The 21,450-nt window shown below is 42.7% G+C and overlaps 1 protein-coding gene across 1 annotated transcript in view; it reads left to right on the top strand.

Moving 5' to 3' along the window:
* The window catches only part of DCDC2C (doublecortin domain containing 2C), a 903,210-nt gene that overhangs the window by 626,681 nt on the left and 255,079 nt on the right, over window positions 1-21,450 (top strand). The window contains 1 exon segment of the mRNA XM_086925637.1: window positions 3,247-3,387. Coding sequence (XP_086781763.1) covers window positions 3,247-3,387 — 141 coding nt within the window.

The following is a 21,450-nucleotide window of genomic DNA, read 5'->3' as shown; positions in this document are numbered from 1 at the left end:
GGATGGTGTCTGAGGGATGGCTTCCGTTCTAATAGCTTCTACCTTGGACGGATCCACCTGTAGTCCTTTAGCAGAGAACCTGTATCCTAAAAATTCAAGTTCTGTGGCATAGAATTCGCACTTAGCTTGATGCAGTGTTAGGCCTTGTTCCACCAGCCACCTCAGAGTGGCTCTTAGCCGCATGTGATGTTCCTCCAGCAACTTCAAGAAGATCAGAATATCGTCGCTCACAATGATAACTCCCACTAAACCGGACAGCGCTTCTCTCACGGCCTCTTGGAACACCTCAGCCGCCGAGGACACCCCAAAGCTCAGTCTCTTGAAGCGGTGCAGTCCCACATGTGTGGAGAACGTTGTGATGTACCTGCTCTCGTCCGCCAACATCAGCTGATGGTACCCGAATTTCAAGTCTACTTTCGCCCCATTCAAATCAGTCACAGTATCATTGATGGTGGGAGTGATGCACTTCTCCCGGCGAATAGCTTTGTTCGGCAGCCGCATGTCCACGCACAGCCGGATGGCCCCTAGGGGCTATCACCAAGGGGGACACCCATGGCTTGGGTCCCGACACCTTCTCGATGACTCCTTCCCTCTCCAAGCGCTCTAACTCCGCTTCCACCCATGGTCTGAGGTTGGACGGGACCCTCCGGTGATGGAGCGCTACCGGCTGTATCGACTCGTCAATGTGGAGTTGGACCTCTACTTACTTCAGGCATCCAAGTCTCCTGAACAGCTCGGGGAACTCCTCCAGCAGTTTGTCCGCCTGGGATTGATGTACGTGCTTCGCGAACATCACCAGACTTGGATCTTCAGCAGTGTGGCAGCTTACTAGCGACCTGGCCCTGTCCCAGGTTACATAGAACCGGGTTGCAGTGACTCTGTCTTTGTATTTCTCTTCCTCGTCGACTACTCCTTGTAGCGAAATCGGAGTATCTCCACCATATGTCAAATTCCGGGCTGTCATCAGCATCAGTTGGGGTCTCGGCTTGAGTCTCTTATACTGATCCGCATCCAGTATGTTGACCGACGCCCCTGTGTCAATCAGCGCCCTTATGCATGATTCCCTGATCCACATTTGGCAGGTGGGAGGTGGTCTCGTAGTGGTGTTCACTCTTCGAATGTGTGAAATTATGAATACATTGTCCTCCTCATCCTCCGTAGTTGACGGCTGCTGCCTCTACTGTCCTCTTCTCCTTCCTTCTGCACCTTCTTGGCTGATTTGGTGGGCCTCGACTCCGTAGGTCTGCTGCCGCCCTCAGATTTGCCACTCTGGCAAACCTTAGTGAAATGTCCATATTTGTTACAGTTCAAGCACTGCCTCCCTTGTGCTGGGCATACTCTTGGAGCATGTGCCCCCATGCCGCAGTTTCGGCACTCGCGCCTCCGGCTCCTCTCCTCCATCTTGGCCCCATTTCCGGCCCCTCGGCCATACGCCTTCTTCAGCGCCTTGACCCTCTCTTCCTTTTCTTTTTTTGATAGGAGTTGGAAACACCGTCTGACTTTCCCCTGACTTCTTCGCAAGTGCCATTTCCATTTCCCCTGCTCATGCGTCCGCCAGTTCATGTGACCTTCCCAGGATCAGTATTTCTTCCAAAGTGATCCCTGGTTGGCAGAGGACCAGCTTGCGCAGTTTCGGAGACTTGCACCCGGCGATCAGTTGAGCCCTCATCTCGAAGGCTTGATCGACCCCACTGCAGGTGCTGATGAGTTTTCTTAACCTTGCATAGTACTTGTTGATTGATTCTTCCCCCGTTTTTTGGCTTGGCGCAGCTTGAAATGTTCATAATCGGGGTTTACTTTTTGATCGAAGTACCGGTTGCACTGCTTTGTTGTAGTCTCCACTGTCTCCAGTATCAGGCAGGTCCTGCAACAGCTCATACAGTTCATCGCCACCCATTAGTAGCATCAATGACCTCTCCACAGTGTCGTCTGTCTCTCGGGTAGCAACAAAGTAGTTTTCCAACTGCCTCAGCCACTTCTTACATTGTGGTGCTTCTGTTGCGGGGTCTGCCATTTGACTAAACTCTGGTAGAGTTTTTCTGGCCATGCTGCTCGTCTTTCCCCCAGCCAACCCCGCCGCAGCCGTTCTGTCGGGTGAGTCTGGCATGGCCGCCTTGGTTCACACCCCACACCTATTCCTTCAGTGGGATATCCGCGTTGCTCACCGTCTTCAGCTGCTCGCTTGCTTACAAGGCCGGCCCACGCGTCAGCCACGTGGTTGCCCGCGGCGTCTGATCCTGCCTCGTTGCCAATGTAATACCCCCAGTCCTAGGGAAAGGGGTGAACTGTAATAGGCCCTCGCTGGTGCTCACTTAGGGATATGCGGGAGTATGGGCCTAATAGCAGAGCACACACAAAGAACGTTCACAAAGATACTCGGTCTGTGCCGTCAGCCTCAAGCGCTGACTTCACCCTTTATGAAATACTCCCTGGTCCGCGCCCGGCCCAGGGAGGTCCTTGCAAACAATGTATTGTAGCGGGCGGGTGGCTCACCACAGTTAGCCCAGAACTCTTACTCCTGTCTGTGATGAGAGCTGCAATTGTTCACTCTGTTGCGGATGTGATTTGCAGTTTCCTTCAAGGCCTTCAGTGCCTACACTCAAGTCACCAACTGGGGACAGTGGGGACGAAAGCCAATGGAGCAGAGTTGGAGGGCACGAGAACTTACATCTTTGAGACAGTCAGTCACGAAGGGGAACCCCCTTAGTGACTGTATACCACTTCGGTAATCTCGTGGGATCTTGCACACTTAAGTAAATGCAATTGAAAAGTTGTCAGGTGCTGGCGCCAAACACTGCACAGAGGTTCAGGCTGTGCAGCGTTCAGCTTCTGGTCATAGTCACAGTTGTGCCAGTGTATAATTCAGTTTTTTGCGAACTCAACTGCTGCGCGATTCCTCTACCTTAAGTTTCTAGGTGCAATAATGTAAAAGTTGCTAGGAGTGGTAAGGCTATGGGACTATTTTTTAACATTTTGAAAGAATTTTTTTCCAAAGCTACTATTTCCTGAAGAAGAGAAAGTCAAAATCGGAAGTTCTGTCTTATCGTCTATTTTCAGTGTAAGTTAAATATTACATTAAAGATGTGCTCACTAAAAGCCGTCTAGAATAATGAATAATTTCACAATATTTTTTGTTGATTATTTCTTTTTTGCTTGCAGGCTGTACACAATTAATGGTCAACGCGTATGCGTCTAGAATATTTTATATTTTCACAATATTTTTGATGATTTCTTTTTTGCTTGCAGGCTGTACACAATTGATGGTCAGCGAGTATGCCTAGAAGACATTAAAAATAATCAGTATTATGTAGCAGTGGGAAAAGAAAAGTTTAAACGTTTACCATACTCTCAGTGGCTTCCTAAAGGATTTCGAGTGGAAGCTCAAAGGTAGGTATGTTTTTAATTTTTTTTCAAAAAACGTTATACTGAAAGAAGTAACATTATCAGAATAATAGTCGTCCGTAAAACTAAAACCATCGATATTGACGTTAACCCTTTCAAAGCCGGGGTGTTTGTTAGCCTCCGTGTTAGATTTTGCTACAAAAAAATCTGCATTAGGTTGTTTATGGATGAAATCTTATTATTTGCCATTTTCTCTTTAACCTATTGTAACGGCCGGATTCTCGGACCAGATAGGATCAGCTCCTCAGAGCACCTCCTACCCAGCCGGAATGTAACCACCTCCCTCCTCAGGACCCATCTATCCAGGCACCTGGGTACCTACCAGAGGATGGGGTACTCGCAATATTCAAGCTCATATCATCAGAAACCCCACTAAATCTATAGGGATTACTAGGAATACTCACTGATTACTAAGGACGTCCATGCCCTACACCACACTCATACCTCATAGTCTCGTGACCACATGGGTCCAGACTAATCTACCCTGGGGCAGTTCTGATTATTTACCATTACACACTGGTTACACCCAGTGCTAGCTCGGCAAGTCGCAATCCTGCGTGCCTACACACTAGTCTCCTCCCTAGTGTTCTCTCCCTCACAGCCCGATCCACAATCCGGCGGACCTACACACTAGTGTCCTCCCTAGTGTTCTCTCACTCACAGCCCGATCCGCAATCCGGCGGATCTACACACCGTATCCCCCCGGTGCTCTCATTAACGCCGCTACACAACGACGATCACTTTCCTATGAATTCCCTTGGAAGGAATCTCTCATTGGCTACTAGCGATATGATACTACAATATTATGGATCACACAACAACTTACCAAATTAGAGGATGTGAAATCTATTCTTCACATCGAGGGGTCCCTCTCTCCCTCATTGCTCAGTCACTTCTTACCTGACCGGGAATTACATCCGTTCATGAAAACAATGCCTGACTAGAAGAACAGGTTACCCTGATTGAACAAGAATACGAGGCACATGCTGTTTCACTAAGAACTGGGGTATCTTTATTACAATAACAATAAAATGGGAATAGACACATATACACATCTGCGGGGTCTCTGTAAAGCTCTATTAATATACCACATCCACATGTAACTAACAGGAACTGTAAATAGACTGCACACCGCTGAAAGAAAAAGGATTAGACATATCATAGGGGCAAGGTTAATATTTAAAGATTAAAGAACAATATCACCTAAGGAGTGTGGGGTCTTGCTCTAGCTGTCATCTGGGCTCCTCTCTCGTCTGTGCCTTAGCTCGTCTTAGATCCTCTCCTGCACTCTTGGACACACATCTGCGCTGATCACTCTGCACTGGATTCCTCTCCCCCACGAACTCTCTCCACCTTCCAACTTCAGTCTAATTGTTTCTGCCGCTCTGATAACCGTTCGCTCCACTAGCTTCTTCACTCTGTCTGATTGTCTCCGTGCCAATGTCCAATTCACTCCAGCTGCTCCCACAGATTAATCCACGATATAACTTCAGTCTCTTCCAAAAGGCATTACTTCAGACTCCAGCTGTTCACAACTCCTCCTGATAAGTAACTGCTTCTGACTGCTTCCTTCAGTTCCAGCTCACTGACTGTCTGTCTGTCTTCTCTCTGTTCCAAGCATCTTCTGTCTCTTCTCCTCCTGCAACTGCACTCCTCTCCTCTGCTCCAATTCAACTCAACTCCTTCCAGCTCAAACTCTTTCTGCTCCTCCAACTCAACTCACTGACTCCGCCTCTGCACTTCACTAATATGAAATGCTGTCTCCTCATGGAAAGTTCCAGCCATCAGCCCGCCGCCCATCAGATCTCTGCACCACTCCGCGTCAAGGACACACACCCAGCCGGCCGGCCTTTTGTGGTGTCTTCCACACAGAGAATAATACAGCCTACCGATAAGGGCTGGCCCAGACCGGTTCTCTCCAAGTGAACAACAGCTCAAAACTAAAATATTACCTTTACCCTGCAAGCATCTCAGTTCTGCAGGGATAGAAAGCAAAATGGAGTCTCTCTAGTTCTGGGCCTTGTAGGCCTGAGAAGGATGAAATAACACATAACTCTGTCAGAGTACCTACACAAACCATACCAATATGTAATATAAAGTCAGGACTACAGGATCCACCCTCTACTATCGGCAGGATGATGAAAGGACACATAATTATGTCAAAGCCAATAGGCAATAGATGGATTGGAGTCAAGAATAAGGGATCTATCATCATATAAAGCAGCTATCCTCTTCTAGGTCTGGAAGAAAGGGCTTAAAAGGGCCAACACAAGGTATGAATACAGATTATAGATGTTAGCAAGCTTAAAGTCATCATCACTCCGAAATAGAGCCAAAAACCATGTCAGAACACTGCACCCTTGACTTTAACTTGCGAACATCTGTAAACAACAACAAACTAATAAACAAACATCAACATAATCTATCAACAAAACCAAAAACCAAAAGACTCTCTAAAATAAATGACAACTTAAGGAAATACCACCTAAAACTTGATGTCTAACAAGCAACTGAAAACAAATCAAAGCACCCTTGACCTGAATGCTGAAATGTAACTAAGATTGATCTGATAACAACAGAAACTAACTAAAGCACCCTTGAACTGAATGCTGAAATGTAACTAAGATTGATCTGATAACAACAGAAACTAACCAAAGCACCCTTGAACTAAATGTGCCTCAACTTCTAATGATAATTCATTAAATCTATCGGTGTAGGGACATGTTTGTGGAATGAAATCAACAAAGGGCCTAAATGGGGCCTCCCTACTTCGGTCAACTTAAGAAAGGATTTGGTAAAATCTGACAAATAAACATAACAAAGGGTCCTCAAGGTCTGGGCAACTATTACTAATAGATGTAGGACATAACCTGACTAAAAGACACACCTCCCAGGACAACTTAAAGTCTAGGGTGACCACCCTTGGAACTAATCCCACTGTTCTAATTAAGAGTTGATGAATCAAAGTGAAAGTGTAATAACAGGAAAATAAGGATAACCCCATTCCTACAAAATAGCTGGTGTAGCACTGTGCATATCAAGCAATAAGTCAAAGAAAATTATCTAAGTGTGGTGTATACATTTTTTCCTAAAAGATCATAGACTTAAATTTGAACCATGCCAAAGGCAATAGGTAAAGGTCACAAGTCATCTAACTCAGAAAACAGTTTGCACCTAGTTCCTCTGTATCATGCTGTGGAACACATGTGTGCACCATCATTTAAAACATTACTTTCTTTCCAGTGACAAGACTGTTTTGCAGAAAACAGGAAAACTATGAAATAGGTGAAAGATAAACAAGTGTATCAATAATGAAATAGCGTAGCATACTAAAAGCAAAATATATATGAATCATTGCATTAATGTGGCACTGCATCTTTTAAACTGAAACATCAAAACCATGAACAGGACTGAGAACACATTTTTTTTCAAGTGGGGCCTGTATATGGTAACTGCAAAAGTGGCATAATGTCCATCTGAAATAGAAACATGGGAAAAAATGCAAGGCTCAAGAATACAGGCCAAGGAATTACATTTCAGGTCAATGAAAATGTTTTCAAAAATTAAGTATATGGAATTTGAACCTGACTGCTGAGGCAGCCAACTGTCAATTATAATGTAAATTGTCACTATTAGAAAGTTCATTTCTGTAGTTGGTTTCTTCATAGAAAGACAGTTTATTTTTGTAGGCCATGATTCTCCATCTTCATCTGTATCCGGTGCCAAGTACACACACCCTCCAGTCTGGTCAGCCTGGTACATCTGCTTCTAATCCTGGATTCAGCCTGGTATGTCTGCCTCTAATCCTGGATTCAGCCTCAGGGGTTTTGGGGGTTGGGGGCATTCACTCCGAAAACAAAAAACACATCACTCCAAAATAAGAAAATCACACTCATCCAGGGCCCCCACACGATAAAGCCATCTGAAACGAGAAACACGCATCATCAATCTTGCAAAAACACATTTTCCATTTAAAAAGCACCCCAAGTGCTTTTTATTTTCGAAAGAAACCTCCTAATTCATGAAAAGAATTCTTCTAAATCTAAGGAATGATTTAAACAGTCTACCTATACCATATTCTTTAAATTTGTTTGGGCAAAATCTAAGTTTGTCATACACAGCCAGAAGGGCTGGGGCCTAGCTACTCCTCACTCCTCTGAGAAACAGACCCTCCCTCTAGAAAGATGTTCGCGCTCAGAGTTTTGAATCAGCTCCAACCAAAATAAGCAGGAGCCGGGCTACACTGCGATGTCATTTTGAATCACTGCCAAATACTGATCTCATTGCAGGAGCAAAGCTCCTGCCAATTATTCTGTTTAAGCATCTCTAATCTCTAGTCAGGGAAGCTTCCTGGGCCTACTGTATTTATCTAACTCCAAGGGCCAAGAGTCTGGCAATTATTCTGTATGTGCAAGCATCCCTTATCTGAAGTCAATGACGCTGTCTGCGCCGACTGTAAGGAAGAGCAACTTGACCCCCCCCTTATATAAACATTTCTCCGCGGAAAGAAATTGTAACATAGCCAAGAATAACAAGCTGGCTCTCTCTGCTCTCAGAAGTCACCCACGGGGCCTCCACCCTTTCTAAACTCTGAGCGGCGAACAGATGCCTGACTCATATCAGCCAAGGTCAAAACAAATTTTTGTAACTGAAAACATACAGCCGTTCCCAGGCCAGAAACACTGACCATGAATTCTAACTAACTGAAGCAGATTTAAACGTGGTAAAAAGCACATTGTTCTGTAACATAGTCACATGCTAGACTGCTACTTGCTGAAAAGGAAAAATATTAGAACAACATTGCATGCAGACACATTTCATTTTTTTTTTTAAATAACATGTGCAATTTAAACAAGGGGCATAACCAAGAATTCATAATTTAGTGTGCAAGCTTTTCTATTCTACCTATTAAAAGGGCCAGATTCATTGTGTCAGATAGCCATTTTTATTTCAATCTGAGTGGGTTAACTTTCACACGCTGTTCTAAAGGGCAGCTTGCGTCAGGTAAATTAATAATTTATATTTACTAGAACATTTCTTTTTTAAAAGCACACGGTTGCATTTCACTAATGAAAGCATATTCTATGATGGGTCTGTTTTATTTTGTTCTTCACAACCGTTAAAGCACTAATTCTAAAACACTGGATTGTCTACCATCCACAGCTGAAAACCCTTATCTCAATCCGACTGGTTGATTTATAACTTTCCGACCTCCGAGTCAGACACATTAAATCATGTGTTCAAAGGCAAACCCACACAAACTCGTGGACGCATTTCAAATAGAATGTTAAATGAACACTGCTTTTTTCCTCCATGCAAGATGTTACCATTCTGTCAGCAAGCTGACAAAGCACATAGGCGAACCTGCAACTAATCAAAAAGTTAAATCAAACCATCATTAATCTAAACAGTCACTGACTTTTAGTGTCAGCTCACATAACCATGCATGTTAAACAGCATGTTAAAATAAATACTGCTGTCTCAATCCAAGATATTAACCCTTTGGCAGCTCAAACACAATCATTCCCCAATGTCTGCAGTACATGGGAAATTCAAAAACTCATCTCTCCACGTTTTCAGATAACACGTGCGCACATCTACAAAACATTTTCTCCAAGCATTTGAAAGAGATCCAGCTCTCTCCTGCCTAACGCAATGATAACATGCACTGTACAAGCCATAACCACATGGCGCTATTCACAAGCCATATTTACAAGGAGCTATTTACAAGGAACTCCACAAGTCATATTACATTGAATACATTTCACATTGCGCAGCATAAGCAAATGCAGCAAGCAATTTAATGGGCAATTTAAAAGCATTTTTCACACACATAGGTACAACTGCATCAACACCAAGATGGAATTGGCTCCCTCATGTAATGTCACCCTTCAAGCCTGACAGTTCAAACACCAAGACGATAAGCATGTCTTCCACCCTGCATAAGTCAAATGCCATGATGTACTGCAATAAAAACAATACAGCGCACACAGGCTACGTAAACAGTTCTTGACGCCAGATGTAACAGATGGATTCTCGGACCAGATAGGATCAGCTCCTCAGAGCACCTCCAACCCAACCGGAACGTAACCACCTCCCTCCTCAGGACCCATCTGTCCAGGCACCTGGGTACCTACCTGAGGATGGGGAACTCGCAATATACAAGCTCATATCATCAGAAACACCACTAAATCTATAGGGATTACTAGGAATACTCACTGATTACTAAGGACGTCCATGCCCTACACCACACTCATACCTCATAGTCTCGTGACCACATGGGTCCAGACTAACCTACCCTGGGGCAGTTCTGATTATTTACCATTACACACTGGTTACACCCAGCCCGATCCGCAATCCGGCGGATCTACACACCGTATCCCCCAGGTGCTCTCATTAACGCCGCTACACAACGACGATCACTTTCCTATGAATTCCCTTGGAAGGAATCTCTCATTGGCTACTAGGGATATGATACTACAATATTATGGATCACACAACAACTTACCAAATTAGAGGATGTGAAATCTATTCTTCACATCGAGGGGTCCCTCTCTCCCTCATTGCTCAGTCACTTCTTACCTGACCGGGAATTACATCCGTTCATGAAAACAATGCCTGACTAGAAGAACAGGTTACCCTGATTGAACAAGAATACGAGGCAAATGCTAGTTCACTAAGAACTGGGGTATCTTTATTACAATAACAATAAAATGGGAATAGACACATACACAGATCAGTGGGATCTCTGTAAGGCTCTATTAATATACCACATCCACATGTAACTAACAGGAACTGTAAATAGACTGCACACCGCTGAAAGAAAAAGGATTAGATGTATCATAGGGACAAGGTTAATATTTAAATATTAAAGAACAATATCACCTAAGGAGTGTGGGGTCTTGCTCTAGCTGTCATCTGGGCTCCTCTCTCGTCTGTGCCTTAGCTCGTCTTAGATCCTCTCCTGCACTCTTGGACACACATCTGCGCTGATCACTCTGCACTGGATTCCTCTCCCCCACGAACTCTCTCCACCTTCCAACTTCAGTCTAATTGTTTCTGCCGCTCTGATAACCGTTCGCTCCACTAGCTTCTTCACTCTGTCTGATTGTCTCCGTGCCAATGTCCAATTCACTCCAGCTGCTCCCACAGATTAATCCACGATATAACTTCAGTCTCTTCCAAAAGGCATTACTTCAGACTCCAGCTGTTCACAACTCCTCCTGATAAGTAACTGCTTCTGACTGCTTCCTTCAGTTCCAGCTCACTGACTGTCTGTCTGTCTTCTCTCTGTTCCAAGCTTCTTCTGTCTCTTCTCCTCCTGCAACTGCACTCCTCTCCTCTGCTCCAATTCAACTCAACTCCTTCCAGCTCAAACTCTTTCTGCTTCTCCAACTCAACTCACTGACTCCGCCTCTGCACTTCACTAATATGGAATGCTGTCTCCTCATGGAAAGTTCCAGCCATCAGCCCGCCGCCCATCAGATCTCTGCACCACTCCGCGTCAAGGACACACACCCAGCCAGCCGGCCTTTTGTGGTGTCTTCCACACAGAGAATAATACAGCCTACCGATAAGGGCTGGCCCAGACCGGTTCTCTCCAAGTGAACAACAGCTCAAAACTAAAATATTACCTTTACCCTGCAAGCATCTCAGTTCTGCAGGGATAGAAACCAAAATGGAGTCTCTCTAGTTCTGGGCCTTGTAGGCCTGAGAAGGATGAAATAACACATAACTCTGTCAGAGTACCTACACAAACCATACCAATATGTAATATAAAGTCAGGACTACAGGATCCACCCTCTACTATAGGCAGGATGATGAAAGGAAACATAATTATGTCAAAGCCAATAGGCAATAGATGGATTAGAGTCAAGAATAAGGGATCTATCATCATATAAAGCAGCTATCCTCTTCTAGGTCTGGAAGAAAGGGCTTAAAAGGGCCAACACAAGGTAAGAATACAGATTATAGATGTTAGCAAGCTTAAAGTCATCATCACTCCGAAATAGAGCCAAAAACCATGTCAGAACACCTATTTATACACTTGCTCTCATCGGTGGCTGTCGTAGAACAAATATACCATCTCAGTCAAATTGTAAAGATCCCCAAAGTAATCCCTTCCTCTGCAAGCACCACCTTGTAGACACCAGACTTACCTATCTATCGATACCTTTCAGGTATGTTGGCCATGATGGGACTGTTTAACAGTGTCATTCTGTTAAGTTGTGTTGCGTATGCTGTGTGGCTATTCAGGATGGCTCATGATCTGCATGCTTCAGAACCTGAAAATATTTGCGGCTAGAGAACCCGAGAACGGAGCCCACTTGTCTTTAAAATGTTCCCTACTATGTTAAAAAATGAATGTGGTTTTCCCCATTTCCATTTGCTCACTAATTCTGAGTAGTCTTTCTCTACTGGAGGCCTCTCGTTTCCTTACAGTGCAGTGATCGTTTATTTGGCTTTAAAGGACCAAGGTCATTTGTTTTCACCTACAGGAGTTAAGTGTATATGTCTAGTAAAATAAACAGAGTAAAATAAGTATAAATAAGGAAACAGTTGCTTTACATTAATCACCCCCTTATGATGATTGCATGTTTTATTGGGGCAGACACCTTTTTCTTTACCATAGGTTTATGAATAAAACACCCTTTTTTACCCTAATTTGTTTTTTTTTCTTTTTGAACGTTTTCTGCATAAAAATAAAACATTATAAATATGGCCTAAAATGTACTCATCACTAGGGTCTCAGTCTTCAAAACCGCTGGCACTACGGAGTACACTAGTGTTATACATACGTGAACCTGATCACTAGGACCTTTATTATAATTCCCAGCACCACCACCGGGGCATCATATTTTCACATCACGTGAGATGCCAGCTGACCACGTCAGATGTCCAAACCCCAGGTAATAGAAAAACATCTTGCTGTGGGACGTGTTACCTCTTTGCCTTGACAAACTGCCAATTAGCAACAGCAGACCACAGCTTGTATTGGTCCTATGCTTGATGATACTGCTTGTTTACACTCATTGTTTTCTTGATTTATTTTTATTGACCTTTCCTGAATAATAATAATGAGTCTCAAAAAAGCACAATGGTTACACCCTGCCGTGTGTCTCGCGCTAGGTACAGAATCTCTTCTACAGCTGAGGGCACTATACTAAGAAAAGCATGGGATAAACAAGAGACAAACAACCCAAAGCTACCCTTAGATAAACAAAACAGCCAGGTTTTAAGCCTCTTACAAAAGATCACCTGAGGTGGTTCCATCCTCAGGTGGGTCGGCAGGGAATTCAACATGTTTGCTGCTTGGAGACCAAAAGAGTGCTCTGGTTACATGGGGTACCACTGCTAAGTTAGCGCCAGTCGATCTATGTTTGCACAAAGGACGATAGGGCTGTCCCAAAAGGACAGATATTCAGGGCCCCTGCCATTAATGATTTTATGACAGAGGCACTTGGCTTTAGATGAGATTCTCTTGTTAAGTGGGAGGCTGGGAGCCATTGAAAACTGATCATGTGCTCACCCATTTAGAATAGTGATAGCCGCAGCACTTCAGCCTTTATGGGGAAGAACATCGTTGCCACTATCTTAATATATTGATATACCATCTGTTTCACTTCATTAGTACTAACAGACATATATTAAACCATCTGGTGTGTGTTCGAAATGCCAGCACGTACACATTGTTCTCATTGTTTGTTTTGTTACAGATTTGATTTTCTTATTCCTTAGTTTTTTTCTTCATTCTCTTACATATGTAGCCATGTTTGTTCTGTTAATAAAGCTTGAGGTGAGGTTTATGCACAACTTAAATGGGTAAAGTACAAAACATTTTAGGATGATACACCAGAACCACATATGCGTTTTACGGTGTTCACGTAAGAATGGAATGTCTGACAGAATATCGACGGACAATAAATCGACCTACAAAAATATCAACACAGAAATATCGATGTAAAAAATATCGAAGTCCTATCTACATATTGGTAAGTACAAAATTATCGAAAAAAATATTGTCAAAAATATAGATTGTTTATTTAAAATGTTTTAATAATAATGTAAAAAAAAGTAAAAAAATAAATGAAAAAAATGATAGATATAAACACTAAAACATATTTAATAAATAACTAATACATATAATTTTAAAATTAATTAAACATCTACATATAAATTAATATATATATATACTTACTCCACATATTGTAACAATAAGGAAAGCGTTGGATAGTGTAGGGGTAAAAATCAGTGGTGGCTGGTGGTTTTTGAAAGCGGTGGGGGAAAAATGTTGTACCCTAATGTAATAAGCGAACGAGCGAAGCGAGCGAGCCTGAACTGCAAAAGGAAGGTGTAGGAAGGTTCTCCCCCTGCATGAAAATTTTGAAAACAATGGATTCAAATAGTGGGTTTTACACCACATATTCACTGCAAATTGTTGAAAAAAAGGGGCATCCAAACATAGCATTTTGAAGCACAAGTGTGAAAAAAAATTAGAATCAGGTCTTAATGAGACCTGCACTCGAATTTCAAAGAGTAAGAAACCCTGTATGCTCACAGACTTGATTCACAAACTTTCAAGCACATTTTAGATATTGGTGTAGAGATGGAAAAAATAAGCCTTGCTGCAGTAAGATGAACCCTCTCATGCCTAGGCTGGTTGCTTTGTTCCTTCCACTCAAAGGTGCAGCCTTATAGGGCAGGGGATTGGTGGTAAATGTTGTACTCAGCATCATACAGAAGCAGCCGGAGGAAGGGAGGTAGAGGGATGCCTGACATGCCTGAAGGGGTTGCTGCTGCCATTGTTTAAAGGACAAGGTTCCTTCTTCCATTGGTGACATAGTGGGAAGGTGGGCCTGAAATCCAGCTAAAAATGGCTTCAAGAAGGCAGCAATGCTAGATCACCAGTTGACTGGAATAAGTTAGTAAATGGAATTATTAAGTTGATTTTCTTGTTCTAGATGCATCTCACGTCAGACATCACCTTCAACAAGCAAACACCGTTCATTGTTTCAGCGTACGGAATCAGTTCTGAGACTGTGAAGAGCGCTGGAGGCAGGGCTGTGAGAACGGACCTCTGTCATATGCCTAATCCCCTCCGTGGAGATCGCGTAAGCCGTTACGCTGAGAAGCAATGCTTGCTCCCTTGCATGATGCAGACCCCGTGCTTGCCCACTGTCTGGGGTCTGGAGACGTAGTGGCGCCCCAGGGCCTCGTTGGAAGCCTAGCCTAGGGCAGAGGAGGACCCACAGCTGTCCAACAGACAGACCTAGGACTAGGGTTAACAGCTGCACCTGCAGGCATTGTCAGGTTGAGAGGGGGCAATTGGGTGAAGCACCGGAAAATCAATAGACAAAAGCTCGAGAAGCACTTTGGCGGCAATTTACACGACAATGATGAATCATAAGACTGAAATTAAAGTGGAAAACGCGCGTACTCAGGCTACCTGCAGTAAAGTTAAGAATGCAGTACGCCGTGTGATAAAAGTTTGCTCTGATACAGCTGTAAGAGTGACAGAAGCCAGAATCTCTGCTTTAGAGGATGATGCTGCACTATATAAATCGGAGTTGATTGCTGTTAGAGCACACCGGTATGATCTCAGTCATAAACTCTCCGAGTTAGAGAACCAGGCACGAAGGAATAATCTGCGCTTTTTAGGTATTCCGGGGAATAAAGAGGGAGCAGACCCTCAGAAATTTATCTGTGAGTTACTAACTGAAGCTTTTCCTGAATTGACTCTCTGGGACTGGTCAAAGGAAGTTCAACGTGCACATAAGTTTCCGTTTGTAATCAGGAAACCTAGCCAAGGAGAAGAAGACTATCCGAGAGCTATTCTTGTATCTTTTAATAATTTTCTAGCAAGGGAGGCTATATATTCTCGTGCCAGACCAGATAAAAGGCGTTCTGCTAAAGATTGTAACTTTTTTGTCAGACCTGATTTTTGTCAGTTGACAGTCAGCAAACGATGGCATCTCCGTCAACAATAACAGGGTTTCAGAGTAAAGTGCCTCTGCCTTCTTGCAGTATCCTGCAAAACTTAAGGTTACTGTTAAGGGTCAGACAACATTTTTTCTATCGGAGATTGAGGCGAAAGAATTTTTGGGGTCCCTGTAATTAAATTACAATGCTAATTTTGAATTTTCCCAAACAATGAATGTCGCCGTCAAGGTTTAGTTTACTCTTCCCCACCCTTGAGTCGGGGGACACTGCACTCCATTAAAACAGGGACTCATAGCCCCTGGGCCTCTTAAGGCGGTTTGGGTGGGCGAGTGGGGATGGGGGTGGGGGAGGGTCAAGGGGTCGGGGGGGAGGGAGAGGGTTTGGTGGTGGGGTCTGGGTGTGGGTGTTGGGGGGGTGTAAAATCAGCGGCAGTAAAGATACTATTGGTACAACTGGTATGGTGGTGTTGTGATCAGAGGCAATTAAGTAATGTTGTATCTTTAAAAAGTGTTATGACTATATTGAGTTTCTTTTGTGTTGTTTTTCCTCTGACGTAATGATTTTTCGAAAGGTGTTTTACTCTTTGAAAATGGATAAGAAAGTAAAGGTGTGCACTCTGAACGTATGTGGACTTAATGAACCAAAAAAAGGAAAAATTTTAGCCAGACTTATACAGATATTACATATATCGACTTTGGTATGTTTACAAGAAACTCATATTTTGTGGGTCATTAGGGATGTTTAAAGACCTTAGGTCTGGAGTTAATTGCCTGTTCTAGACAGACTGGGATTAAACAAGGGGTGGCTATCCTCCTGAGACGTTACCTGGGTCTCTGTGTAAAAAAGGCAGAAGATAAATGGGGCCGTTGGGCAATAAGTGAGTTGAAGATGCGTTCTTTTAGGTTTACTATTTTTAATATATATGGTCCCAATCTGGATGACTCGGAACTTATGAATTATCTCAATATTGAATTAGCGCAATGGCCTCAACCATTGTTACTATGCGGGGACCTGAATATACACATTGATGCTCAGGTTGATATTAGAAAGAGAGCTCCTTACTTAGGTAGGAAGAAGCAGGTATTCTCATCATTACGTGGTTTGTGTTTAGATCATGAGCTGTTTGATGTCTGGAATCTTTTACATCCAGGTGATCCAGGCTTTACTTTTTTTCTTCTCCTCGTGCAAAATTTGTTCGGTTAGATTATTTTTTTCTCTCCTCTTCACTTTTAGGTAGGATAGATATGCATATTCAGCCAAAAATTATCTCCGCCCACAATCCTTTAATGTTTGATTTGATGATAGGTTCCCAGCACAAAACAGGGAATCGAGCCTGGACGTTTGATCGGAGCCTCCTTCTGGATGATGAATACGTTTCGTTTATGACCAGGAATATACAGGAATTTTTTGCTTTTAATAAAGGAACAGCCTCGATTAAAGTGGTCTAGGACAGTTTTAAATCCATTGTAAGGGGAGAAGCCTTATGGTTTTCGAACACCAAACGAAATAAAATACGGGCTAAACATAAAAGGGACTTTGATGCTGTCATACTAGCGGAGCGGAAGTTAGCCGATATTATCAGGCAGGGTTTGGATTCAAGCACTGCTCAGAGAGATCTTACGACAAAAAGAGCGTCAGCTTATGCTAATGTAGCCGACCAAATAGCGCAGAAATATCTACAGCATAGAGAGGATTCTTATGAATTCAGCGAGAGGACGGGTCGGACTTTGGCTATTAGACTTAGGCAGAAGGCCGTTTTTACTGACATTGCCAAAATCACTGATCTAAATGGGGTATTACAAGACACAAAGGAGGGGGTTCTAGAAGTCCTCCGCAGCTTCTATCAATCTTTGTATAGTGCAACTGAGGTAGCACCCTCACGGCAGGAAGAAGGGGATTTTCTGAAGGATATACAGTCTCAAGAACTTTCGGATGTGCAGAAAGCTCTATTGTCTGCTCCCATAGTAGGGGAAGAAATTGAGTGTGCTTTATTAGGTCTGGCATTAGGCAAGGTGATGGGGCCCGATAATATTCCATTGGAATTCTACCGAACCTTCAGGAATATACTGGAATTTGGACTTCTGGAAGTCTTTCAACAAGCTTTCATAGGTAATCCTCCTGACTCTTGGATGGAGGCAATAATTGTAGTATTCTTAAATAAAGGTAAAAAAGACACGGAAATGGGGTCTTATAGACCTATCTCTTTATTAAACACCGACAGTAAGATCTACTCCAAGCTGCTTGCTAACAGGCTTAATGATATTATGCCGAGCCTGGTCTCAAAAAATCAACACAGGTTTATTAAACAGAGAGACACAACAGATCATGTCAAAAGGATCATTTCCATGCTCGACTGGTCACAGGTCACAAATTCCCCCGTGGCGGTAGCCCTGTTAGATACAGAAAAAGCATTTGACAGGTTTACATGGCGTTTTTTGTGGACAGTAGTGGCATGGAAGTGATTCCCAAAAGAATTTATCACCTCAGTGCAGGCTTTATATGCACGGCCAAGGGCTGCTATCCGTATTTCTGGTACATTATCCGGTAATATCACAATAGGTAGGGGAACGAGACAAGGTTGTCCTTGTTCCCCTTTGCTGTTTGCCCTATACATAGATCCATTTCTAAAGTACCTAGGAAATAATCCCAAAATAGACCCTGTTATGATATCTAATAAACCATATAAGGTGCTGGCATACGCGGATTATATCGCCATTACTACGTCTAATATAAGAACTGCCCTCCCCGGAATAATCTCTGATGCGGAATACTTTGGGAAGTATTCAGGATATAAACTAAACATCAATAAAACTCAACTGATTCATTCAGAAGCAGGCCGTCCCAGTGATATGGTATTTGAAACAGATGCTGTCTATCTGGGTATCAAAATCTCTCCTAAGGTAGAAGAGATAGTACATCTAAATTTGGATCTGTTATCCTCGCCGTCCTCAGAATCAGCTTGTGGTATTAATAGGCCACCTCCAGATCTATCCAAGCCCCGATTGCTGTTATAGCCGTGGGCTAGGGAAGGATCAGGTGAGGGCAAAACAGGAAGGAAAGGGAGGGGACTGCGGGGAGGGAGAGCTGTGGAGACAGAATACACAATGATTGGTATCAATTCTAATGAATGATCTCCTAGCACTATGGTCATGAATATCAACAAGACAACACAGTTTTTATACCTGTAACTTGAAAGCAGACTGCGAAAACTCAGAAGATACTTCTCTTCTACTGAGAACATATAAGTTCAGCTCGTGTCTGTCTTCCCCTGTAAACACAAACCTTACTATTGTAACAACCCATAAAACCCAGGTAATAACAGATCTATGCTATTAACGAAAAAGATACTACATTCCCTAATCTCTTTCCCAAAGAGCCTTGAAGGGGCGTAGGAGAGCTTTAAACCAATAAGGCAAGTACACAGTTTCTCCCTGAAACGATACAAGGGTTACGTCACCCAAAGATAAGGAAAACCAAGGATTACCTGGATAGTTGTTCGGTAAGGGTAATGAAACAAAACAATTCGTCCCAACCTGGGACTACGTCTGGAATCCTCCGCAATAGCCGTTGCAAGAAGGCTCGCCAACGGAGGAAACAAATTCGGAATGAACTCCGAACAGGTGTTTAGCAAGCGTGTCCTCCGCAAGAGCCGATGCAAGGAGGCTCGCCAACGGAGACACGCGAAAGGTAATCAGAGCACCAGAACGTCTGTCCTCCGCAATAGCCATTAGCAAGGCTTGCCATTAGCAAGGCTTGCCATCAGAGGACCAGGAAGAACTACAAAGCCGGAACACGAGTCGATAAACTTGCTCCATAAACGAAGAGTCGATACGAACACTGACGGTCACCATCCAAAATATCCGACACCGGATGGCGGAAGTGGCGTTCAATTTATACCCCGCCTCCTATATCGCTGAGCTTTCTGGGACTTGTAGTTTGTTCCCCGTCTGTATCCTTTGTCCCCAGCGAGGCGCGACAGGAACCTGACAGTATCCAACTATTGCCTCTGAAAATCGGACATTAGAAAGGAATAACAATATACATCTATCATTATACGGACATACTAATGTTTTAAAGATGCTCATTTTTCCCAAATTTCTATATATTTTCCTCACTATTCCTCCACTTATCCCAAATGTGTTTTTTTCTCGTATTGAAATAATGTGCTCTAGGTTCTTATGGAATTATCATAGAACGAGGAGAGCACTCAAATGGTGCATGCTACCGAGGCTGAAAGGAGGCTGGAGTGTGCCTAATTTTCGCCTGTACCACTGGGTATCTCTTTTGAAATATATGGGACCTTTATTCTTTCAGGAAGATCCAACGGAAGAATTTGCCACACTGTCCATATACGAGATGGTGATGGGCATAGAGGCGAAGCAATGTTTAGTTCACATAATTGAACCAAGTTATTATAAAAAAACAAGGTTTAAGATAGTGATAGCAGCATTCAAAATTTGGAGGAAGATAAAGAGGAGAATAGGGTTATGTTATAATTCAAACTTTTATACACCTCTTTACAATTGTCTCCTTTTTCCAGCGGTATTTAGGGATCATGTGATGAGGAAATGGGAGCGGTCCGGAATTGGTAGGCTGGGAGATCTCTTTCAAGGGGAGCAGATAGTCACCTTTGACTATTTACAGACTAAATTTAAAGTACCTCGCTTGGATTTCTTTAAATATTTGCAGGTATGTAGTTTTTTGGAGCAGAAGATAGCATATGATTTGATTGCATTTAATAGGATAGAACTCTTGGAAGCAATTAAAAAAAGATCGAAGTTGGGGACGTTATATCAATTGCTTTTAGAGAAAACAGAGGATGATTTATCGGTATGGGAGACTAGGTGGCAAAATAAATTAGGATCGCCCTCAATAAAGCTTGATAGAATAATTGAGTTATCTATGAATGTTTTATTTAATGGTCCCCTGAAGAGTCAGCACTTTATGTCTATTTTTAATTTATATTATACTCCGGAAAAAATGGAAAAATGGAACTTCCCGAGAGGCAATAAATGCAATCGGTGCGGACTAGTGGCAGCGGATGCACTTCATATATTTTTTTCATGCTCTAAATTATGCCATTTTATTCGGGATATCCAATATTTCTTGATACATAGCTTAGATAATGAAGTACAACTATCACCTGAATTGGTGATTTTAGGCTCCCAAGAAAATCTCCTTAGACCGGGTAAAGTAGCAGAGGCTGGATTTATCTTTATTTGCATGTCCGTTTATCGGCTCTGCATCACAACACAATGGATAGATGTGGATTCTCCTACATTTACCAACTGGCAATTCAGATTACTATCCATATACCATCTGGAGACCGCGGTTTATAAATCTAAGGACAAGAGAAAGAGAACGATGGGTCTGAAAATTTGGGCACCAATTGCAAACTGGATATGAGTATGTTATATTTTGTATTTTTCTTTAGTGTGTAAATTCAGGTGTACTTGAAGTTGTATTTGTATAATGTATTATTGTGACTGATTGTTTTTTGTTTATTGGGTGCTTAGGTGTGTTTTCTTTTTTTTTTGCCTGTATAATTAAGATGTCTGTCCGCTGATAATTTTTTTTCAATAAAAACATTAAATAAAAAAGAAAAAAGCTCGAGAAGCACTTCAAAGCACTAACATAACAACAAAAACAAATTGTTTTGTGTAGTGCTTCAGAATGCACCGTTTGTAATCTCTGAAACACATATAATGCTTAACATGCTCATTCAAACTCCTAAAAGATGAATCATAGACTCCTCCAAAGTGTTAACCATACATCTAAACACCAGACTAGAACACCCAAAATACGACAAAATGAATGCGTAATCGTAAGCACGTTTCAAAACACCAGAACTCCAAACCACCAGACCGCACACTGCTAAACACCAGAATAAAGGTAACTATCACACTCATTATAACTAAAAAAAACACGTGTGAACCGTCATCCCGATTGCTCCAAATGCTCAGAAACCTGCATATTAACATACCACGACAAAGCCAACTGTATTGGCTTTTCTATATTGATTTTTTTTAATCACCAGTAAAGCAACACACTAACAGCACGGACAGGAAAAGTGCAGAATTTAATACGATATAAGGGAAAATTCACAAC

The sequence above is a fragment of the Lissotriton vulgaris genome, chromosome 6 (genome assembly GCF_964263255.1).
Source record: "Lissotriton vulgaris chromosome 6, aLisVul1.2, whole genome shotgun sequence".
NCBI lineage: Eukaryota > Metazoa > Chordata > Amphibia > Caudata > Salamandridae > Lissotriton > Lissotriton vulgaris.
The sequence above is the reverse complement of the archived record's forward strand: the minus strand, read 5'-3'. Positions and strand labels throughout refer to the sequence as shown.